The 25407-nt window shown below is 38.0% G+C and overlaps 1 protein-coding gene across 10 annotated transcripts in view; it reads left to right on the top strand.

Moving 5' to 3' along the window:
• ptprt (protein tyrosine phosphatase receptor type T) overlaps positions 1 to 25407 on the top strand; it is a 238621-nt gene that overhangs the window by 85698 nt on the left and 127516 nt on the right. For all 10 annotated transcript variants that reach the window (XM_084425071.1, XM_084425070.1, XM_084425064.1 and 7 more), the window contains exons 6-7: positions 449 to 623; positions 21370 to 21663. In XM_084425071.1, coding sequence (XP_084281197.1) covers positions 449 to 623; positions 21370 to 21663 — 469 coding nt within the window. The remainder of the gene's footprint in view (positions 1 to 448; positions 624 to 21369; positions 21664 to 25407) is intronic.

The following is a 25407-nucleotide window of genomic DNA, read 5'->3' as shown; positions in this document are numbered from 1 at the left end:
GAACATATTAGTGTGGACAAGGCTCTGGTTTGATGATACATGCTTAACATGTTTTTTAAATCTCTATGCATCTCTGTTATGTGTGAGCGTTGGGAGGTTTTGAACCTTGGTCCCGAGACACATCACTTGAGGAAACTTAATATCTTGTTGGAGATTTTTGTCAGCAAGATTTCTAAGCCAGTGTCGGTGTTCATGTCTTATCGAAGTCTTGGATAAAATTACTTGTTCCCTTGGCTGGAGACCTTAAGCCTCCATCAATCCTGTGCAACAGCTCTGAGACATGAAGATATAACACCAGTTCTCACTGTGTACAGTGTGTTATAAGAGCTTGTGCCTCTGTCTTGATGTGACACTATGGACCATCTTGTAAAATATCTTTCAAACATATTATGTGTGCTTCTTATCAGTTATAAGATTTTGCAAGGATGATCATTTTCCTGTCTTTCAGCAATGGAACGGTAAAGACACGTCTCTCATGGTAACCCGTGTGGTGAACCATCGGCGATTCTCCGCCACCGTTAGCGTAACAGACACGTCACAGCGGAGCACCAGCCGGTACCGCTGCGTGATTCGCTCCGATGGAGGATCTGGTGTGTCCAACTACGCTGAGCTGAGCGTCAAAGGTGCGTATGGACACCTGAAAGCATGTATGTCACTGGTTCTAAAGGATTTGTTCTTTCCAAACGGTGATTGGTAATTTGTAATAATAATCCAATTACGTTTGGGCCTATGAAATGGTCTTATATTCATATAATATTTGATATGCTCTTCAATTGTCAAAGACAATTGTCAGTCTTATACTTGGCCACATTAAAAGCTATTTAATTCTGTTGGCTGACTGGCTGTATCTAAGGGTGTGTTCACACTTGGCATGTTTGGTTGGATTAAAACAAACTCTGATGCGATTGCTCTGTTAGTGCGGTTCATTTGAATAAGTGTGAACGCTGCCATCCGAACCCTGTTGTGCACTAAACAAGCGGACCGAGAACACTGAAAAGATGAGTCTCACTCCGCTTACAAACTAACTCTGGTGCGGTTCGAATGCAATATGAACGTAACACAGTCCAAAGACATGTAAACGAACCAAAAACAGGACATGATGTCACAAGATGCGACCCTAAAAAGGACAGAATGCTCAAGCACAGCTGTTTTTTCTCGTCATAGTCTTGATGTTGCCCATCACAGTTCAGTACAGACATCAGAACCACGTCTCCTCACAACAGATCTGTGTTTGTGTGTGTGACGGAGGGATTCCTGCCACTGTTTTGACTCCTTTACACGTTTTATAAGCTCTTCACAAGTTCTCAGCTGGTCTAAATACCATCATATGTAGGCTACGAACATACAATGAACACATTTAGCCCAGAACACAGCATTGTTTTTGATGTCCGGTAAGTTATGTAATAAAAGCCGACCAATTAGGTTGTGAACATATCCATAGGCCTTTAGGTTCAGTGTGCTAATCGGACCAGGACTAAATGTTTTCTTTTTTATTGGTCCGAACCAAGCGAACTGAACCACAAGTGTGAACAAACCCTAGACAACAGCCATCCTCCTCATGTTGATTTAGCCAATCATAGCAAATGAAAAAGAAGCATCGTTAGCTAGATGTTTGGTTGTTTTTGGTTGGCTGTAAAAGTGCAGATGTTAATACAAATCCATATCTATATATTTCACAATTTTATATTTATTTATATATTAATATAAAAATAAACGAATATTTAATAATAATGTTCGGTTTAAAATCTCTGCCGTTTCTTGGTGTTTCCAAACTACCTTGTAACCAATCACGTCAACGTGCCGGCGGGCTTTAGCATATCATTAACTATTCTCTGAAGCAGTGGAGTCTCAAGAAGAAGCCAGGTTTTCCCGGTACATTTTTCTGTTGATATGAAAAATCGGGTACATTTAGCAATATAGCGGGTGAATTATGTATATGATGTATATTACGATGTAATGATGAACTATATGCCTTTCTCCACTGACGTTCTAAGTTGTTCAAAGCGTTTGTAAGGATAGTGATTTTTAGAAGGCAGCTGTCTGACTCTGAGATGGCAAACAGGAGCATGGTTTGTACATTATTAGCTGTTTGATAACATAATCAAGCAAAAGGCTAATCATATTAATTACCATTATGTGTCCGACGTTGTAAAGAGCGAAACCATTGTGCAGCGAGCGTTTACTTCAGTAAAGTTGACAGAGTAGATCTTTGATCGCGTGAGTGGAGGCGGGGCTAATTTGCATATTCATAGATCCATGTATACTAATTGAAGCAAGGGTGTAGAGTTACATTCAAGCTATTTTAAGGCATGAAGCATTTTTTTTTTTCACAGGAAAAAAAAAGTTTAAATGTGACATTTTTGTGATCAAAGCTGAGTTTTAAGGGATAAAATGATTGACTACAGGAGGACTTTAAATAAAATATCGCAATAACAGTTTACTATTATTGTGCAGTGTAATTTAGCAGTTGCTTACTAGAATAGAAATCTTAAGTTTAATTTAGTTTAAGTTCAGTTAAGTTTTAAAGCGGGGCTCAGTAGTTTCGGGATTTCTTCGCTGTATTCTCGCTTTTTGCTCGCAGGTTTCTCTCTAGAGCTCCCCCCACAGCTTCGGAATAGATATTTGACAACACTGTCGAAAAAACTCGTTGGCGATTCTCAGACACCAGAGGCTAGTAGATCAACGACATCAAAGCAGATGGGACATTCTTTAAAACGTTTCATTCGGGTTCGAACAGCGTGAGGGAGCGCAATAATGACAGCATTTTAACAGATTTCTTTTGGCCGTAAAGCAATTGTTTACATCGCGAGACCTGATATCACGCGATACTCCCTTCCTTGCTCAAAGTTGCAAGTGCGGATTTTCCGCTCACGGGCACCAGGGGGGTGCGAAACGACCACCATTCAACCCAAAATAAGTAATATAACCATTCCAATGACTCCGAAGCTGTTCAGTTAAGGTAAAAGTTACTTAGTTCACCTTTAAGCAAAATCAAAAGATATTTTGATTTAGTTTAGCATTTGTTCATTGCACTTCTTGACCTTTTTAATTAATTTACTTTATTTGAAAAATCAAGCAGAAATAATTGAAATGAAAACAAAGATTTTGCTATAATGATGCATTTTATTTGACATTTTACAATTGCATTCTGCATTCTTGTTGTCTGTGTCCTGAAAAACCTATATGTATGCAGAAAGTTTACTTTGATTTTATGCAAATTACTATAACTCACGTTTCATAAATGTGGCCCAGTGTACAGGGACATTGGCTTTCAAATGCTGCCGTGCGCGTTGAGAGATCACTAAAACACACACACAAACACAGCCCACAATACAGCACTTATAACTAGCTTCAACCATCAGCAGCAGGATTCCTCCTGAATTGTTACCCACAGAGTCTTCATTATTTCAGCTAGCATTGCTAACGACTAGTACAGAGGCCTTGATTCTCTCTGTTTCTTAATATAATGGGGTAGAGCCTCAGCTTCGCTACAAAGACATTGTACCGACAGAAATAACAAAAAGTGTTGGTCCATTTCTGCAAGGCTTGTTAGCGTGTGGTTGTGGTCACTGAACTTGAGAAAATTGCTAGCATCTGTTTGGCTGTAGCTGCACTGTGTGTGATTAGCATGGCCAAAAACATCTTTAGTGGTGCTCTCTACCCCTGACAGGCTTTGCCTGGGATTCAAGCATGTCTTAAAATATGGCAGTTGGAAAGAAAAAAAGGAGAAATAGCTCAAATCCAGCAGTTTCTCACAGCTGTTTTTGGAAAAAGACATGATTAAACCCTTTAATCACTGCAGAGACATCACCGCTAATTGTCTTTAGTCTTTATTAGGTGCTATTATTCATTCCAGATAGCAATAGATTAGTTAAATTGGCTTTTTATAAAGTACTAGAACATCGTTTGGCCAGTAATTCAACATCACCCCTTTATTTCTATGTAAAGTGTATTTGCAGCACACAATTTGTTTCATGTTGAGTTTATACTGATATATTATGTTTTTTTTTTTTTGTTTTTTTTTTTTGCCAAATTAGTTATATGTGGGTGCTACTATGGGTGCTAAGCATATTTAATAAGTCTCACTTTTTAGGAATACGCTAAAATTAATCTATCTGTTCAATATTCTTTAAACCTAAACAGAGGATTTTGTATTTCTGTGAAGTCATGCATAAAAAGCTATCCATATGTTGATATTATATGTATCAGTCTATTCAAATGTAAAAATGTATGAGTATCTATGAATACTAATGAGATAACTGTAAAAAAAAATGTTTAAGGTAGACTGAACAATAATTGGTGGATTTTTGATTTAATTGACTAATCATTTAAGGTGAAGTGTGCAATTGTTGTGGCCCTTGTGAAATTGCAGAAATAATGTTTTCAAATAGGTTTCCCAAACTCCTTCTGCCATTAGACAAAACAGATTGTCTCGTCTCAAGCTAACACAATTGGTTGAACTTTGAGAGGACATATGAGTGTTAATATTTTCTTATTGCTTAGGCTTCACTTTTGACTGTTTGTGTGTAAGACTGCCCGTGTATAACCTATTTCCATTATGTTATGTGCGTTTACAGATATGACTTACGTATAACTGTCAATGCACATTAAACTCTGAATCAAAGCACCAATTCAAGAAGAAATGAATCTTTGACTCAGACAGTAAAAGTAAGTTTAAGGCCTGACAAACCTGCATTACAGTTGGAGTTTCTGGATTTCCCAGGTGTACCCAGCATGACAGCGAATCTAAAGCTTCTCTTTGCAGATGATTTAGCATTGCTGTTGCTGCTAGAGTGAACACTGCGGGACAGTTTCAAGTCCTTTATCTGCTCTCTAAGACCTGGTTGTCCCAGGATCATTTTGGGAAAAAAAGGAAAATAGAAACTTTAGCTTAAGAACCAACTAAAAACCTCATTCAAACCACAATCATCATTCGTTCAATTGCTTATTAATACCTCGAATAGTTTGCATATACTGTTCACAATTTAAAAATGTACAGTATGCGTGATGTGATTCATTATATGGATATATAGACTATACCGTTCGAAAGTTTTGTTTTTTAAAGAAATGTATACTTTTATTCTGCAAGGATGCATTTATATATAATATAAATGAATTTCTATTCATTAAAGAATCCAGAAAAAATTGTTTTCCTCAAAATTATAAAAACAGCAGCTGTTTATAATAATTAATGTTTCTTGAGCAGCAAATCAGCATATTAGAATTACACTCACCTAAAGGATTATTAGGAACACCATACTAATACTGTGTTTGACCCCCTTTCGCCTTCAGAACTGCCTTAATTCTATGTGGCATTGATTCAACAAGGTGCTGAAAGCATTCTTTAGAAATGTTGGCCCATATTGATAGGATAGCATCTTGCAGTTGATGGAGATTTGTGGGATGCACATCCAGGGCACGAAGCTCCCGTTCCACCACATCCCAAAGATGCTCTATTGGGTTGAGATCTGGTGACTGTGGGGGCCATTTTAGTACAGTGAACTCATTGTCATGTTCAAGAAACCAATTTGAAATGATTCGAGCTTTGTGACATGGTGCATTATCCTGCTGGAAGTAGCCATCAGAGGATGGGTACATGGTGGTCATAAAGGGATGGACATGGTCAGAAACAATGCTCAGGTAGGCCGTGGCATTTAAACGATGCCCAATTGGCACTAAGGGGGCTAAAGTGTGCCAAGAAAACATCCCCCACACCATTACACCACCACCACCAGCCTGCATAGTGGTAACAAGGTTGTAACGAGTGGTTATTTCAGTCAAAGTTGCTCTTCTATCAGCTTGAATCAGTCGGCCCATTCTCCTCTGACCTCTAGCATCAACAAGGCATTTTCGCCCACAGGACTGCCGCATACTGGATGTTTTTCCGTTTTCACACCATTCTTTGTAAACCCTAGAAATGGTTGTGCGTGAAAATCCCAGTAACTGAGCAGATTGTGAAATACTCAGACCGGCCCGTCTGGCACCAACAACCATGCCACGCTCAAAATTGCTTAAATCACCTTTCTTTCCCATTCTGACATTCAGTTTGGAGTTCAGGAGATTGTCTTGACCAGGACCACACCCCTAAATGCATTGAAGCAACTGCCATGTGATTGGTTGATTAGATAATTGCATTAATGAGAAATTGAACAGGTGTTCCTAATAATCCTTTAGGTGAGTGTATAATATAATATAATATAATATAATATAATAATAAAAAAATACATTTTAAAATATATTTATTTCACAATGTTGTTGTTTTTACTGCATTTGTTAATCAAATATATGCCACCTGATGAGCATAAGAGACATTTTTCAAAAACATGCCCCCAAACTTTTTGAACAGTAGTGTTTGATTGGTTATAGCTTTCATGATATGGATTTCAAGTACAAATGGACATAATCTCTTATTTTGGTCAATGTATGAAGCTATATTTATTAAGCACAGTAGAGTTATTCATTAAGCATTTGCAAGTATGCAAATAAGTTCAACATAATATTATCCTGTGATACAATGTTAGGCATGCAGGTGAACTATTTTCAAGGCTGTTGTCAAATCTGTCATTTCAAGTGTTTAAGCAGTGATTGCTTTAATTCCACATTTTATTGAAGGTCACTAATTTGTGAATGAATTGTAAGAGTACATTTTGCATTTCCGAGTAGCTACAGCAAACTAGGGATGTAACTAAGTGTATTTCAAGGATACCTGTGTTAAATTAAAGATTCCGCACTGATAAATCTCATTTATTAAAAATATGCTTAAATTAATCTATCAATTCAATATTCCTTGAACCTAAACAGAGGGACCCAAACAGTGGCACTAAATCAAACTTATGGTTTATTGATTTTATGAAATGGTTGCAACAACTTGAAATAAGACTGCCATGTTCATTAAATATCTATGATTATTAATTATAATTGCGATAAACAATGTTTCTACCATCTAATATACACTAGTTTAGTATGTGAAATTGTGTATTGAGTATTATCATTTGCATATATTGACTATTTTCTGTAACTCATCCAAACAGATTTTCTTGTACAGTAACGACTCATCTTTGTAGTATTAGTATGCGTCTGATTAACATGCCAAATATAGAAGCTAACAGAGGTGTCACTTATAGTGGCTGCATGCATGATTTCTTGAGCGGCATGTTTGTTGCTTTCTTTGCCAGCGATCACTGCCATCTGGCCTTACCGAGCATGTCCTGGGAGGGGTGTTTCACAATGGGGCAATATCCCTCAGGCTGTGAGCGCCTCAGGTGCTCAGAGGTTCCAGTGTCGTCCTGGGAATTCAGAGGTGTGTGGATGCGTCTGAATATGTGTGTGATTAGGAGAGCCAGCAGAGGGGTGATGTATAACATCATTTCCCTGGGGAAATGAATAGAGTGCAAAGCAATATGCTGCACAGCACAGGCATGCTAAATGAAATATGCATTAATTAATGCATGCAGTGCCAGGGATTCAGTCCAGGGGGAGAGGGTGGGGGCAGCGTGGATGGCATGAGTGGCACCATTCCAGCCAGACACTGACAATTAATAAAGAGAACTTGCTGGGGGCGTAACTTTCAATGTTAGCTGAGCTGGAAGGGCCAAAAGCTTGACCCGAAGATATGAAGACTAAGTAGACTTGCAGAAAAATAACATCCTTAATGCAAGATACATTTACTGGAGAAGAAAAATCATGCCTGACTCGTTGGCAAAACATTATTATTATTTTTTTTGTTCTTAGCCAGTTAGCAAATAGTTTTTTTTTTTGTTTTTTTTGCACGAATATCATAACATTTGTTAAATAGTTTTGGTTGTTGGTTTTCTTTTAAATAAAATAAAATAAAATAAATGTTCAAAAGCTTGAGTTCGGTAAGATTTTTTTTAAAATGTTTTTAAAAGAAGTCTCTTTTACCAAAGTTACTGTAAAAACAGTAATAAAGTGAAATATTATTACAATTTATAGTAAATGTTTGTTGTTTTAATGTTTTAAAATGTCATTTATTAATATTTGATGGCAAAGACTCCAGTCTTCAGTGTCACATGATCCTTCAAAAATCATTCTAATATGCTGATTTGCTGCTCAAGCAACATTTCTTATCATTTTCAGTGTTGAAAAAGCTTAAAGGGATGGTCCCCTCAAAAATGAAGTTTAACTCACCTTCAGGCCATCCAAGATGTAGGTGTCTTTTTCTCTTCAGTAGAACAGTAAAGAACATGTTTATAATGCAAGTCAATGGCTAACATCACTTCAAGAGTCAAAAAACATATACAGTACAGGCAAAACAGAATTAATAAACTCCTGACGATACATTGAGGTTTTCTGAAGTGAAACAATCAGTCTGTGCAAAAAACTGAACATTATTTCCTCATTATTACCTGTAATCCACAGCCTCAGCAAACAGTCCTGAGCGTGTTCATGAGATTCTGTAGCGCAAGCTTCCCGTCACATTATCACACATGCGCAGAGAATCTCGCATGTGAGCTGACGCTGTGTTTGTTTACACGTGTGGACACGTGTATTGTATTAGTCATCAGAATGGTACTTATCCTGGATGCCAAGGCTTGCGCGATCCCAATCGGGAAGATTGACTTTTCACAGATTCCCAACGTTTGAGTTCCCACATATACTTTGTCAGGAAGCTCGCGCTCAGGACTGTTTGCCTAGGCTGTGGATTACAGGTAATAATGTTGTAAATGATGTTCAGTTTTTTGCACAGACTGATTGTTTTGCTTCATAAGACCTCAAAGTATCGTCAGGAGCCACAGGTATTAATTCTGTTTTGCCTGTATATGTTTTGTGACTCTTGAAGTGACTGTAGCCATTGACTTGCATAATATGAATCACCAATGACCACGGTTTCAGCTAAACATCATCTTTACTGTTCTACTGAAGAAAAAACACACACACACTTGGATGTCCTGAGGGTGAGTAAAGTAACAGAAAATTTCGTTTTTGGGTGAAATATCCCTTTATTTATTTTTTATTTTGGAAACTGTAAAAATTCTATAAAGTTCACAGGAACCGCATTTATTTGAAAAAGATTTTCGTAACATTATAAATGTCTTTACTGTCAGTTTCGATCAATTTAAAACCTTTCTTTCTGAAAATAAATATTCTTACTGTAAAAAAAAAAAACAAGCTTTTGAATGGTAGTATCAGAATATATCTGAGTATGTTAAAATAAACAGTCAAATAGTTTTTGTCTTGTTTTAAGCATAAACCTCACTATGTTTTTTATTTTTTCCATAATTTTAAAATTTTAAATGAGTAATTTTAAAGAATCTTAACACGGCTCAAGTTTTAAAAAGCAGGGAAACACCATAAAAGACTTTAAGGAACATTGTGGATGAGTTGTATAACTGGTTAAGCATCTGACAGAAAAAGAGAGAGAGAAGGATGGTGTGTAAATATGAGGAAGTGTGCTCAGTTTTGGGCAGGTGCCTGAACTGTAAGTACTGGCCATTGCATTCTCAATCCTCCAGAAAGGTGTCAGCCACTGAATGTATGAGTGTGTTTGGAGGCTGAGGGAGCGTGGGGGAGTAACACACACTGAGAGAGATTAAAACGGTGAGTTTTATAAATGGGGTGCTCACAGAGGGGTGCAGGGGTCATTAATAACCACCGGCTGATGGCAAGGAGAGAGAGATAGAGAGAAAGACAGGCAGAGAGGTGGTAGTAATTGTGATATGAGGGAATGTTGCTGCTGGTGACCATGGAAAAAGTCCCATTATTTGTCTTTTTTTTTTTTTTTTTTTGCTGTTTTATTCATGTTTGCTTTGGCTCTTTTGGGATTTGCTTTGTAAATATGTTTCCCTTATGCATGCATGTGTCCCCTTTCTTGATTGTTTTCTCAGCCACAGGAACATTTTATTGCTAACAGGTTGCTCGTTCATAGCTCATGAGTTTTAATGAGTTCACAATTATGTTTCATTACATTATGCAGTAGTGTAGATATTCTTCAAACAATTAGTTTGTTCTAAACTCCTAAACTTAATATTAAACTGCTGCAACTAATTGAGCCTAAATCTTTTGACATAATGTACAGACTCCAATTTTAAAATGTATTCTGTATAGATTCATTTTTGTATTAGCAAATGTTATGCTTGATATCAAATTTGAAAATCTCCCATTGACTTCCATTATGTTCATAATGTACATGACACACTCATGATGTCATTGATATATTTATATAGAATTGCTATTGGTCTTCTTTCTAACACTTATTTGCATACTGAATTGTGATTGGTTTGACATTCTTGCATAAAGATGAGGCTTCCTTTATATAGATCCAAAACCTGAAACCTAAACTTTCATTAACACTGTTCTTTTGCCGACTTGCAAGGAAATCTAAATGTCGTTTAATTAAAAGTCTTTTCATAGATAACTTTCTCCTAAAGTTAATTTAGACAAATAAATACAGAGACAAATGAGATGATTGTTGAAGTACAGTAAGATATTTTGGTCTTGTTTTGAAAATGAAGCACTTGGATTTATCTAATTTTATTATGAGCTTATTCTATGACGCCAGCAGCCATGTCACCCTGTTGCCCAAGACTGGTTGCCCACTGAAGCTAAGCAGGGCTGAGCCTGGTTAGTACCTGGATGGGAGACCTCCTGAGAAAACCAGGTTGCTGCTGGAAGAGGTGTTAGTGAGGCCAGTAGGGGGTGCTCACCCTGTGGTCTGTGTGGGTCCTAACGCCCCAGTATAGTGACGGGGACACTATACTGTCAAAGAGCACCGTCCTTCGGATGAGACGTAAAACCGAGGTCCTGACTCTCTGTGGTCATTAAAAATCCCAGGATGTCTTTCGAAAGAGTAGGGGTGTAACCCCGGCATCCTGGCCAAATTTGCCAAGTGGCCTCTGTCCATCATGGCCTCCTAATCATCCCCATATACCGATTGGCTTCATCACTGTCTCCTCTCCACCAGTAAGCTGGTGTGTGGTGAGCGTTCTGGCGCAATATGGCTGCCGTCGCATCATCCAAGTGGATGCTGCACATTGGTGGTGGTTGAGGAGATCCCCCGTTCTATGTAAAGCGCTTTGAGTGCCGAGAAAAGCGCTATATAAATGTAATGAATTATTATTATTATTATTATTATTCTTGTCCACTGCATGTCTTAATTTTCCAGCAAGATCTGGACACACGAATGAGTCAAAGCTCAATGGGGCTTTCCCTGTGGTTTTCTTGCACCGTGCACATACAGAAGAGAGATCGCTGATGACACGCGTTTGATTACACCATTAACAACTAGCTGTTCAGTTCGATTCCGTACACACTGCGTAGAAGTTTTGTAAATGTGTTTGCCACTCCCTGCATTTTTCAGGAGTCAATTTGGTTGTTAAATGCGGTTGTCACTCCTGTAAATTACTGTGTGTGTACAGAACGGCATTAAGCATTAAAGGGGAACTGACAACAGAATTTACTGCGAATTTTAAGCATAGCGTTAGTTCTGGCAGTCATCACGTCAGTCAAGCTCGCATCAGCTGACTCTCAGCTGATCCACGTCTACCTATAGGAGTACGACGCCTATCCCAGCATCCCTATATATAATGAGCATTCAGTAATATCAGCACCTTTATCGTGTTGCTCAGGAGCTAATTACCCTCCTCCATCCCCAGCTCCTCCTCTTGTCCAGTCAGGACTTGGCCTTCTGATATTTCTCTTCGAATCAGACTCATTTTTCTTGAATCATGTTGTACATTAAATCATTGAACATTAATAATATTTGCAATACATTCATGTTGGTTCTGTTCTGTTTACCCGTTATCGCTGCTCTCCCTGCTCTTTTCCATGCTAGGCTGCATGGATGGGCAGAGAGTTCTTGCCCATAACAGAAACACATCGCCAATCCAAGCTGTATGCTAACTGTCAATCATCTTTGACGATAGTGGACCTGACAGAACTCTTTTTCTTTGGTATCTTGGCAAATCTGAACACAGTCTGAGACGTTATTGAGATTCCAGAAGACAAACATATAGGAGACTTAAAACTTAGGGTTCTTTTTTTTCTCGGGAGGAAGAAGACCTCTCAATTTTCCCTCTATTTAATCTCCTTTCGTCTATGAGAAACAATTGAGATGTCTTTTGCGATTTATCTTTCCTGTGGGCAGCACTATCCTGTCATTACTCTTGGTTTCTGTCTCAGACACATTTGGACGCACAAAAATTTTCATCTCCCTGCATTATCATCTTTATTTCATTTTTTTCTCTTTCGTTTCTGTTTTCTTATCTCTACTTCAAGCCTATGTGGTGTCAAACCTCTCCCGGTTTTCATATTTAATGTATGCTAATCTGTGTTAAGTAATATTCTTTCTGACAGTCGCTTTTCACTCTCTCATGTCCTCTCTCAATCTCACCCTGATGCAATTTTAACCCAAAACCCTCTGTGCCTTATTAGCCCATTTATACACATTTGCATCACAGTGTCAGAGGCTGAGAGATGTGGGAGAAAGAAGAGTTTTAGTTCATTCTGGGAGAAAGTATAGTTACAGTACATTTGCACAGTTAGGCCTACTTTTTAACCATTTGCTCAGGTTATTAAAACAAATCTTTGGATTAAATGGGGATTTTGGAGGGAACTGTTTTATCTGGTTCATCGTTGAGATAAAATGAATGCAATCACCATATGTTTATAAAATCTGCAGTATTCTAATGTAGAAATAAACTCCTCTTCTTGAAGATTCACTATCTCTCGTTGAATCCCGGGCCTGTGCGCTGTAACCTCACGATGTGACAGAGGCAGTATGCGCTAAGCTAGTTTGTATGCAGGTCTTGGCGTCCCCATGGTTCATGAAACCCCTTTCTGCCTCTGACAAGACATGAGCCCTCAGGGCCCTCCACACCACACTCTCCCCACTGACTCACATCAGCAGAATAATAGCAAGCTCTGTCCAGTATGGCCTTATTGATATGCTGCTGGTCAGCGTTCGACCTTTCATGTGAGGATGAATGAAAGAGAATAATATTGTGTTGATATAGCTAATGCATTCATAGACCGAGGGATGGCCTCAGGTAGAGGTGCTAATGACAGGTGACAGCTGTAATCTGGGACTGTACTTCACGGCGTAATCTGGATCGATTCTCTGTAGTCTCTTGTTTGGTATGATGTACGTGTAGTTGATGAAGGACATGTATGGAATATTAACCTACTGTAAAATAATGCAGTAGACTGCAGACTGCATTCTTTTTGGCATTTAATTGAATTGACACAGAAACTGCATTTAAATAAGATTTCTTTTTGATTGCCAAAGCAGTGTAAAATAAATTATCAATAGTGCACATTGAGTAAATAAATAATAATTAACTAATGAAATACTGCTTATAAATAATTGAAATGTTATACTGTTTTATCAATTTCTGTTCCCAATCACTTTCTGTCCTCTCTTTCAAGTTGGCAATTATTTTATTTTATTTTGTTTTTATTCTTATTATTTTGCACTATTCTTTTGTTTTATTTGTTAATTATACTGTTCATTAGTAGCCTATGTATATTACAGTTTGTATGTTTCCAAAGTATGCTGAAGGTTTTTTTTGTTGGTTTGTTTTTACATTTTGTACCAAAAATTTAATAATCCAACAAAAAAAGGATCTTGAAATTTATTATTATTTAAATTAAGGCAGTCTTGACAAGATACTCTAAATTCATCCAAAATGTAAAAATGTACATATAATATACATGTACATAATGTTATAAATATATTTTATTCAGTATTGCAAAGTATCAATAAAAAAATGAGCTCAATCTCATTAAAAACCATATATGTTCATTTTTTATGTGTATTAAAATGTTGTACAACATTAAGCAACATGCTAATATCACAATATTGGATTTAATTGTGAGTCGCATCTTTATTGTGAGTGTGCTTGTCTTGGACGTGCGTACTGATTTTCAGCCTATGTAGAGCGTTCCACATCAATTATTTATGAGGTGCCATGTTAGGCAGCTGTCTAAGTAGGTAGCTCACTAGGTTTTTGAACAGAGCTTGTGTGTGGTTTCAGGATATCGGATAGAAATACAGCTTGATCATTTAGAGTTTCAACACAGTTCTGTCTGCCAACATCGCTGGTCTGTGTGCATTTTTTGAGAGAGGTGTTTATGTTTGTGATGGTGATGGTGATGCACTGAGTTATCTACACACCGACAGAGAGAAGTATTAGTGAAGGATTTTGGAAGTCTGTGTGTGTGTCCGTAGACTGCCTGCGAGTGGGCTTCACTACAGAGATGGATTAGAGCACAGTAATACTACAGCCCAGATAAGCAGGAGCCGAGGAGTTAGCACTTCAAACACTCGCAGCCACTTTATTTGTCTGTGTGAATATTTATTTATTTAGTTTGATGCACTGCTCTCCAAGTACCAGAGACTTCAAAGTATACGCAGCATACAGTATATGCATTGAAATAGCTCTTTCACAGAATACAGTAGTTATGTTCCAAACCCTAGTGAGCTGCCTACCTAGATAGCATTTTAAGTCATCGTACTGTAGGTGAACTACCGATACAAAGGCTGCAGAGAGAGTATAAGGAATATAAAACTGACCACTTGTAGAAAAATAAATTGCAAGAATCACAACACTCCATATGGGGGCTGTATAAATGTAAGTTACTCCTTTCAGTTAAAAGAGCCCATGTTTTCTCTATGAACACACTGAAAGGCATTTAAGAATAATTTATTATACCATTGTTGTCAGATGTTATTGCTCAACTTATTTTTAATAAAACAAACAGTTTAACAAATGCTGGGATAAACTTTCTTTGTGCTGTATTTATATGCATATTACATAAGTCGAAAATAGCCAAGATGGCTGCAAAGTGAACTGACTTTAGAAAAAAATAAGAAAGCATTATGCATATACTTTGCAGAGAATGCAATCCCAGAAAGCATTGTGGCAATCTAAGGGTACGTTTACATAACTGCGATGTACTAAAACCAGAAAGGTTTGTGTTTGTCGTGTAGAGGCGACAGCATTGTCAAAATGGGAAAACTACTAAAAACATTGTTATGCCAGGCCAGTAGTTGGCGATGTCACTTTGTAAAGAAACACTGCACACATAGACTGAGCACATAATACCAATGGACATGACATCACCGTTTTCACTGTGTTTTTGTAGTTTACATGGAGACGGTTATGTTATCGTTTTCAAAAACGTTTTTTTTAGCCCCCCAAAACGCCGTTTTCATGTACATGAACGGCCAAAATGCATAATTTGTTTTCCGTTTTTAGTTGTAAGCGGTGTCGTGTAAACGGCCCCTCAATGAAGAAGTTATTTCAAGACAGTGTTCAAGTCTAGAAAATCTTTTTATACATATTAGAGTATTGCATCTTTAGCTTAGCATCATTCTTATCTGAAGGTCATGAAATCAGTTGTAAGTAAAGTTGTATTGTGTCCTTCACATAAGCAGTGCTGTTTGTGTAGTTATTATACCTTTGTAGAGCATTCCAAATTGGTCACTAGTCCCAAAACATGCTCTATGCAAATATGCAATTGCATCAACACAATTATTTATCTAATTTTATTGAAAATTAATGTAAATTGTCTTCTGCTGTCTGTGTTGTATTTCAGATCTGTGTTTGCATACGTTTCAGGCCTTATGAGTCTCCGTTTCGGCCTCTGAAGGCAGCAGACAGTAAGGCAGCTCACTAGGTTTTGGAACAGAGATTCTGTGTGTGTGTGCAAGTGTGATTTACGTCCCACTGAATCCAGAGATGTTTTTAGAACTGAATTTTGAATTTTATGCACAGGTGTCCTCAGCATGCTGCCTTTGAACAGCGCCGGGTTTGTGAATTCAGTCTAGCGAAAGACGCCTCCTCCCTTATTTTCACTCTCTCCCTCTCTTGTCATCCATTCCCCGTGCATTGCTTTTATTTGTCCAGACCTGAATGTACATCTTCAGAAAGAGGGTTTGAAGAGCCTTCACTCACCTCACGCTGTTCTTACTGCGCTTGTATGTTTACAGCGTTCCTCCTCTGTATTTCTCTTGTTCCCTGCTCTTCCACAATGCTCAATATGGTGTTTTGAATTAAAGCATTCTGCTAGGGCATTCAACAGAAACCTTTCTAACACCAATGCACAACTGAAAAAAAAAAAATTCTAGAGGAGAATTAGTTTTTAGATGGAAGGAAGAAAAAAGGGGAAATGTAGTTCCTCGCCCTGACAAAGAGAATCAAACCTCCAAAGAGATACTGCATCAAGGGATAAGGGTCAGGTCAAAGGCACAGACAGCATCTCTCGTCTGGTTCCCCTGAGCCATTCTTCTGAGGTTTGATCCAAACAATAAAGTGAATGAGACGAAACAACTGTCTAAGTCACTCAGAAGTCTTTCCCATGAGACTGCAGGTATGGGGGATGGAGGATCTTTGTGGGTGCTGCTGAGGTCTGATGTATAGGTGTGCAGAGAGCTTGCTAGTCCTATTGTTACATTTTTTTTGGGCATGAACATTCATGTCTTGCCCAACATATTAGACATGTGTTTTTCAATGATAAAAGCAACAAAATGTGGAAGAGCCTGACATGATGCTGAATATAGGTTTAAGGTTTGTGTGTGTTTGTGTTATAGAGATGGGTGATATAACTGACTGACAAAAAAAAAGCTTTTTGACAATATTTGATCTATGGGGTCATTAAGGTTTTGTTTTAATAAATTAACAATTTTATTCAGCTAGGATGCATTAATTTGATCAAAAGTGACAGGAAAAACAAAAGATTTTTATTTCAAATAATTGCTGTTCTTTTGAACTTTCTGTGAACATTGAAATTTCTGTTTTCAACATTGATAATAATCAGAAATGTTTCTTGAGCATCAAATCAGCATATTATAATGATTTCCGAAGGATCATGTGACACTGAAGACTGGAGTAATGATGCTGAAAATTCAGCTTTGCATCACAGGAATAAATTAAATTTTTTATTAATATATATAAATACTATTTCACAATATTTCTGTTTGTGCTGTATTTCTGATAAAAAATATTAAATATATATAATATGTTTAATTTCATTGTCACATTCCCAAGAAAACACTTGCGCATACATGCGTATGCATCATTTAATGCGTCAGTTGAAATGTGGATATTAAGAAACACTCCAGTTTTAGGTTAAATCTAACTTTCTCATACTGTGGCCATATTCTCTATCTATTTCTTGGCTCTTGGTCTCTGTTGAATTGGTTGTTCTGACAGGTGAAAAACCATATTGCAATTATTGTTGTTTCACAGCTACAAATTCCCATTTGACGGTGGAGCTCATCTCTCTTTCCCCCAGCTCCGTTATCAGACAGACCCGGTGGGCTTTGATCAGATAGCGGGGTGGGATTTCTGGAGATTTCTCGCAAATCCAGCTGGTTTTTAAACCTCCCTGCGGACACCAGGTGATAAAGGATAAAATTACAGGGGTGTTCGGCCACATGGACACAAACACACCTGCACGGGGGCTTCGAGCCGACTCCAATAACCACATTCCTGCTTATATTCCTGAACGTATGGCAAAGTATGAGTGGAAATGGGGATGAACTTTACGTATCAAGGGAATTTGATAAGAAAAGAGAGTATTTAGGATTGTGCTTCTACACTTGAAATAGTAAATAGTGTGTGCAGGAAACCTCTCATGTCTGTAGGAAATGGGTTTTCCTGGAGTGAAAGGGACCCCTGGTGAATGGGTAATGCTCCTTTTGTTATCTGTAACCATACTGTGTGGCAGTGTGTGTCTAGTCTGTCTGAGCTTACCATATTTTCTTAGTTATTCTAATCTTGCGTGAATCATACTATTTGAGAGAATTTACTGACATCAGAACTGGAGAATTTAAAAAGCTGAGATTAACTGAACTGAAGCCTTTGTGTAATTCGTATATTTGCTTTTTTCTGCCAAAGTATTTATATACAAGCACTCCCTCTCTATCTTCTTGCACTTTCGATTATTAGTTGCTGTTTGTCATGATACTAAAATATCTTATTTCTTTGTCAAAACTGTTGCTTCCTATAAGCAATAAGTGACCTGAATGGCACTACAAAGTATGTACAGTAATAGACATCAAATGATTTAACATTCCCATATTGAACATCTGTTGATCTCTCTAGCCACAAACCACTGTGCTAATCAACATCCACATTATATATATATATAGTACACATCATCAGGGCTGGAAGCTCAAAATAGTGTGTCAATCATCCAGAGCACAATAACACTCAGCCAATCATCAACAAGCAATCATCAAGATTCAGCCAGTCATCAATAGCACCCAAACCTCATTTCAATCCAGCTGCAATCATAAATGTGCAATCCAAAAACACTCCACTAATCGCCGAGTTTATCAACTGCAGGACCATAAATGCCCACGCCAGGACAATGTGCTGACATAAAGACTGCTGAAAGTGCATTAAACGATGGAAGTGTATTAATGATTTGAACAAAGGCACTATTTCAAAATTGCAATTTAGATGTGACAGCTACCTTGATGAACAACAAGCTGGAGTTCATTATATGATAAATAAGACATTGTCCGTGAGCAATATCTCATTTCACACTAAAGAGTTGAAGATATGTTTTGCAGTCATCATTACTGGGGCTTACTAAAGCAAATTATAGCTTATGGTTAGGTTAGGGATTTGAACCATATGCTTAAAACACCTGTGCTTCAGTATTACATGTATATTAGTCTTCTAAGACAATAAAATGGGCTAAATAATAAATTAATAGATTTACATTAAATGAGTCTAAAAAAATATCATAGAGACTTTGGGTGGACAGTGTCTGTAGAAAAATGTAAAATACAGTTTTTCTTGTTTCTTGTCTTTTTTTTTTTGTGGTAATCTGTTTACTTTTTATTATTCCACCTTCCTTCCTGTTATCGTTTTTATTTTCTCCCACCTTCATTTTCATTTTAAGCACTAAACGCTCTTAAGCTTCGGAGGTTGACGGGTCACGTCTAAACTCTCTTAGCGTATCCTTTCCGGGCAACGGAGGGAGTCAGTGGTTATCAGCTGTGGGTAAATGGGCTTTGGTAATCTGGCTCAGTTGATTACATGGCACAGTAGAGACAGCAGCCTCTCATTAGAGTGGGCCTGGGTGGCTCTTCCATGCTCGGATGAACCCTTCATGCACTGCTACTCACCTCTAACCCTGGATTAGTGTCTGTCTGCCCCCTCTCCTGCTGAGAGAGAGTGCCAAGAAGACGATTAGAAGATGGAAGCCAGGAACTGAGAAATAAATAATCAAATAAAATAAATGAATTTTTCATTTTCTTTTTTTTTCTTTTTTTTTCTTTTTTTACATCAGGGACATATAATATGAATTTGGAAACAATATTGTTTGAACTAATTGAATTATTACATTTTATGAAGAAAATGTTAGTTTGGGTGGCTGGCTGGTTGCCAGGTCATTACTAAGGTGTTCTGAGAGGTTGCCAGGGCATCACTATGTGGTTGCTAGGGTTCTTTTATTTACTTGAAATAAACAAGCCTGTAAAAGGAAGGAAAAGGGAGAACGGAAGAAAAAGGAAGGAAGATAAAAGTACTGAATTAAAGAAGAAAAGAGAGAAATGAAGAAAGAAAGGAAGAAAAGGGAGAAAGGAAGAAAAAGGACGGAAGATAAAAGTACTGAATTAAAGAAGAAAAGGGAGAAATGAAGAAAAAGGGAGAAGAGGAGAAAGGAAGAAGAAAAAGGGAGAAAAGAAGAAAGGAAGGAAAAATGCAAGAAAGGGGAAATGATTGAAGTAAAATGGAGAAAGTTAAGAAGAAAGAAAAGGGGAGAAAGGAAAGATGGAAGGTTAAAAATGGAGAATGCTAACCAACTTACACTGCTAACCAACTAAATGTAGACGTAGTAGACCTGTAATAACTATTTATTTGTTATTATTTGCTGTTATCATTATATATATATATTTTTTTTTTACTTTTTTTATGGTAAGAAGAATTTTTTTTTGCAAATAAACAGTTTAAAAAAAATGGAGAATGGAAGGAAGAAAAAAGTGAGAATGGAAGAAGGAAATGGAGTAAGGAAGGAAAGAGGGAAGAAACCAAGAACATAAGGAAAAAAGAGGTAAGGAAGAAGGGAAAGAAAAAAAGAGAAATGAGGAAGGAAGAAAAAGGGAGACGCGAAGAAAAGAAGAAAGTAAGGATGATTGAAAGAAACTTGGAGAACATAAAGGAATGAGTGAAAAAAGGAAGAAATTAAGAAAAGAGAGAAAGGAAAGAAGGAAAATTAATGGGAGTAAGGAAAGGAGTAAATTATTGAAAAGGAGAAAAGAAAGGGATAAATGTATGAAGGAAGAAGGGATAAGGAAAGTAGGCTATCCTAAAAAGGAGGACAACAAATAGTGGAAGGAAGGTACGGAGTAAGAAAGGAAAGAAAGCATGAAGGAAACTAGAAGGAGGGAGGAAAGGAAGGAAGGAAAGATGAAGGAAGAAAAGAAGAGCATAAGGAAGTAATGAAGAAGTCAAAGCAGAAAGGAAGGAAGGAATGAATGAAGGAAGGAGGCAAGAAACAAAGAAACAAAGAAGGATTGTTTACCTTTCACAGGTTTGAGGGTAAATCTGAGGTGCTCAACGGCAGAGAGAGAAAGAAGGAAGAGACGGGCAGAGACAGGAAGTTAATGCAGTGCAAGCCATAAGCTGTCTCCAGTGGATTTAATGTGAGTGGGTTAGAAGCGATGGAGAGAGAGAGGAAGAGAGAGAGCTTAGCTAAGTGTTTAGGGAAAAGCTATAGCCCACCTTCTCAACTGGGATTCCAGGAAACGTTTCATTCCATTTATTCTAACAATTCTGCCGGCCAAGCAAGTCTGTGTGATATCCCTTAATGAGCTCCAAAGCTTCGGCCGCACGCTTCACTGTAATTCCAGCCTTCATTTTCCTCTCACCATTTTGCACTACAAAAGCAAATGAAATGATGGCTGAATACAGTGTAAAAGTGAAGTGAGATTACTTGCTACAGCCCTTAATTGCTCTTTCAACAACTTTTTAAATTTGCTGAAAAAATATTCCCAGAGATGGCTCATGAACCTTAGTGCAGTCTCTTTATTTCTCTAAATATGGATTTGTTCATGTATTAACGCTGCTTGGTATTGCTCATAATAGTTTGCATTAGATTGTAAACGTTTTGTGTGATATTGATGAAGAATAATCTTCAAAAATAGATTTTAGATTTTGTTGCACTTGTGCTAAAAAGCTTTTCGATGTAAAGTGCAAAAAAAGAAAAAGAGAGAATCAATCAACACATTTCAATAATTATGTCATCTTAATTTGTAAGTAGGAACTTCCCAGAAGGTATAATTATAAAATGGCAAAAAGACTTGCCATTCTATGATGCTAATGCATGAAAGTTGGTTGTGTGGTGATAAATAAAGATCACCTGATGTAAACTTTCTGTCTTCTTCTTTTTCTTCAGCGCCCCCCACACCTATTGCTCCTCCTGAGCTTCTTGCAGTTGGCGCCACCTACTTGTGGATCAAACCGAACGCCAACTCCATCATCGGCGATGGCCCCATCATCCTGAAAGAGGTGGAGTACCGCACCACCACTGGGAACTGGGCCGAGACGCACGTCGTGGATGCGCCGACTTACAAGCTCTGGCATTTGGACCCTGATGTGGAGTATGAGATTAAAGTTCTTCTGACCCGACCTGGGGAGGGTGGCACTGGGCCACCGGGACCGCCCCTCATCACTCGGACCAAATGTGCTGGTAAGTGTCTGTGTACTGCACACAATACGATGAGATGAGCAATGTAATAGATCAATGTTTGGAGAGTTTAGCAGTAACATACTTGTTTCTGGTTGTTGCTCTTCAGTGTTTCTCTCATTCTGCAAAGGAAACTCAATCACTACAATAAAGTGCCCGTTCTGTTTAAAGCATCTGAGTTTACTGTAATGCAGGAGCTGTGTGTTATTAGTGGTTAAACCACTCTTTTATATATACTGTATTTAATTTAATAATTATTTGAAATGAACTGAATTCCCAGAGGCTTGTGTAATATTTGCATATGATGTTTTTGAGTTTGAAGCCTTTATTTAGAAATTAATTTGCATAACATGAAAAAACATAACTCAAAAAAACAATGTGCACAGCTATTATGTTGAAGTTAGTGTTGATTTAAATATTTTAATATGATTTTAATATGCTTGTATTTACCAGTATTCGTATAATACACTGCCATTCAAAGGTTTGAGGTTGGTAAGCTCCTATATTTTTTTAAGAAAAATTAATTAATATTTTTATTCAGCAATGATGCATTAAATTGAGCAAACGTGACTGTAATACATTTCTAATGTCACAAAAGATTTGTCTTTTAAATAAATGCTGTCCTTTTGAACTTTCTTTTCATCAAAGAATTAGTTTTATCAATGTTTCCACACAAATATTAAGCAGCACAACTGTTTTTTTTAAAACACTGATAATACAAATCAGCATATAGAATGATTTCTGAAGGATCATGTGACACTGAAGACTGCAGTAATGGCAGAGTGAGTGAATAGACAGCGCTTATGCCCTATCAGTCAGTACTAGATACCTACAAAGAAAAGATAGAAAAGGGACAAAATGTTATTGTCTAGTTTCCTGATGAGCTATTGGGAGAGACTGGGATGATTTGATATGATTTATGAGGGGGTGAAGGTGTTAGTTGTAATGATAATTGACATTGTTACATTTCCACTGCAGAATGATGGCAGGGAGCAGAAGAGAAGACAAAGGCTGTAGGTGGGAACAATTTTCGGGTGTAATTATAAACGCAGTTGGGTGGCATGTGGAGCGGCGCTCAAATAGACAGATACACTCTTGATCTGATAAAGTGACAGGTAATGAGATGATGGGAGCAGATGAGAGAGCCCTTGAAAGTAGGGAAGTCTGTGATCCAGGTGAAGGAAGTCACTGTGTGTGTGAGTGTGAGATCCAGGTGAGGGTTACGTGATGAAGGAGCTGGATTGTTATTGATGACACAGTGGGGGAGATCCAGAGAGGCTCCTCTCTCTCCTCTCTCACTCCCTCATTCTCTTTTCCTCTACCTTACTTCCTCAGATGCTTTCATTCTTTGACATGATCATGCATACATGTATGTGCATGTGTGAGTGCTCACACATTGTCTCTCATAAATTCAGCCTGAAACATCCTGACGGACATCTGGAGGCAGAGGCAGAGTTGTGCACCATTCAGAACTGAATTGAGAATGCGTTTTAGATTCCTAGTCAAAGAAAACCAAACTTTGTTTGCAAACTAGACAAAGTTTAGACAGATGGATGAATTTATGGATGCCTATAGAAATGAGCTTTTATGGACCAGGGTGGAACAACAGTTCATTTCCCAGCACTAGTACTTTAGTACATTCCTCTTCCTGTTATTCCAAGACAAATTTAAATTGAACATGAATTGAAAGGGAGCCAGTTCTTCAATTCTGAATTTTTGCACAAATCCGTTCCTTTAAAATTTGGCCTCTGTATTTTTACTAACATACTAGGCTTCGAAAGTGCTAAATGTGAAGTTTACCTTGAAAATGTCAAAATTTGATTTGGATAACCCAAACGTCAAAAAAGTAGTTAAAAATCCCTGTTCTGGTGTGATGTGCACTGCACTTCTGGTTGTATTGATGCAAAAATATGCATGTGTCGTAAAGGTGAAGGCGTGTTGATGACAGAATTTTCACCATCCGTTTTCTGCTCTTTTTTTTTATTGTTTTAGAGTATTTGGCCATGGATATGTGTGCGAGTTGAGTATGTGTGTGTGCTTGTTTCAGATTTTTACTTGTCCAGGTGAGACTGTTCTGCATAATCAGTGCGTTCATGCCAGCTCGCCGCAGGTAGCCGTCTATTAAATATATACACACACACTCGCACACATATTTGATCCAATGAAGTTGCTTCCAGCCGACAGCACTGATCTTCCTTGTCCTTCCAATTCAATTTTTCTCCTCCGCTCTGCAGCACAGGAGCTCTATTGGTATGCTAATACAGTCACACAGAAGTGTGTCCTCTTTAAAATACACCAGCAAACTGGAGGGTGTCATTGTATGCGTACAGAAACACACACACACACACACACACGCATACAGTATATCTTGCGCTTCTGTTTCAATATTTACTCAGAAATACAAGGATAGTATTGCATGTTAACAATACAGCTGCTATACTTAGTGCAGGGATTTGTACAACCCTCTAACCTTGTAACAATAATCAGAACTTAACAACCACATAACAATGACCTGGCAACCATTCACAACACCTTAGCAACCGCATAGCAAAATATTACATTTTCTCTCTAATTTTCCTGTGTGTATGTTTTAGGGCTGCCCCCTAATACTTCATCTTTGCAGCTGATACTGACTCAGAACACACTAGTTTATTAATAAATAATTAAAATGTCTCCTTGCATTTTTTTTCCAACACATTAATAATCATTACTTTTGCCGGTGCTTTGTGGCTATAGCTTTATGTGTGCGCTTGAGCGCTATGTTACGTCTATATATATTAAAGGCTCATGATGGTTCCCTTCAGTATATATTTAAGTAATTCAATTAATATAAATGTGCGATTAGTCAACTAATGGCTGAAATGAACGACGTCTAGTCGACTAGAAACATCTTTAGTCTGGGGCAGCCCTAGTATGTTTACACCTGTTATTTTACAAGCCATGTCCACAATTTATATTGCACAAGACCTACAAATATAAACCCCAGGACACATAATGTTTGTATTTTACCTTCGTACACTTTCTGTAATGGAACAAAACCACTACTGTCCCCGGTGACACGCTGCCCTTGAGATTCAAGCTACAGCCTATCTAATGAGCTGGAAGCCAGGCATCTAACTCACACGATTCTGACTCTTGCCCGCAGCACAATGAGCTCTTCAACTTTTGGTGTATAAGGGTCCAATTGGCATTCAGGTACCACAAAAAAAAAAACGTCTATGGCTTTATCAAAAATCCACACTGTCTAAAATTGCTGATATAGCAGGAGAGTTTGAGGGATAATAAGAGAGAGAGGTCAAAGAACGCAATGATAAGGCTGATTGCAGCACCTATCAAAAGCCTCATGAGGCACGTTTGTGTGTGGAGATCAATGTGAAATCCACTGTCAGCTTTCATCGCATCAGGCAGGGAGGCATTTTAGGAGTGAGAGGCCAGGACAGACAGAGGGATTGGAGAGAGGTGAAGCGTGTCGGAAAGAACATGTGTTTATGAAGTGACGGCACTGTCTACCTGTCACACACGCATGCGCGCACACACAGCGGTGCACATCTGTCACACAGCACTGATTAGAGCAGACAGGTGTGGAGGTGTTGGCTAGGTGAGGCCTGCTTGAGGAACTGTGTGTGTGTGTGTGTGTGTGCTGCGGGACAATTAGGATGGACACACACTCTTCAGGGCTCTTGTTCTGCTATTGGACATGCTTCAGTTATTATTACCCATGAGTCAATGCAGGGTTTCAAACTTTGA

Source organism: Rutilus rutilus (genome assembly GCF_951802725.1).
Source record: "Rutilus rutilus genome assembly, chromosome: 12".
Classification (NCBI taxonomy): Eukaryota; Metazoa; Chordata; class Actinopteri; order Cypriniformes; family Leuciscidae; genus Rutilus; species Rutilus rutilus.
This window is presented reverse-complemented; position numbering and strand designations above follow the sequence as displayed.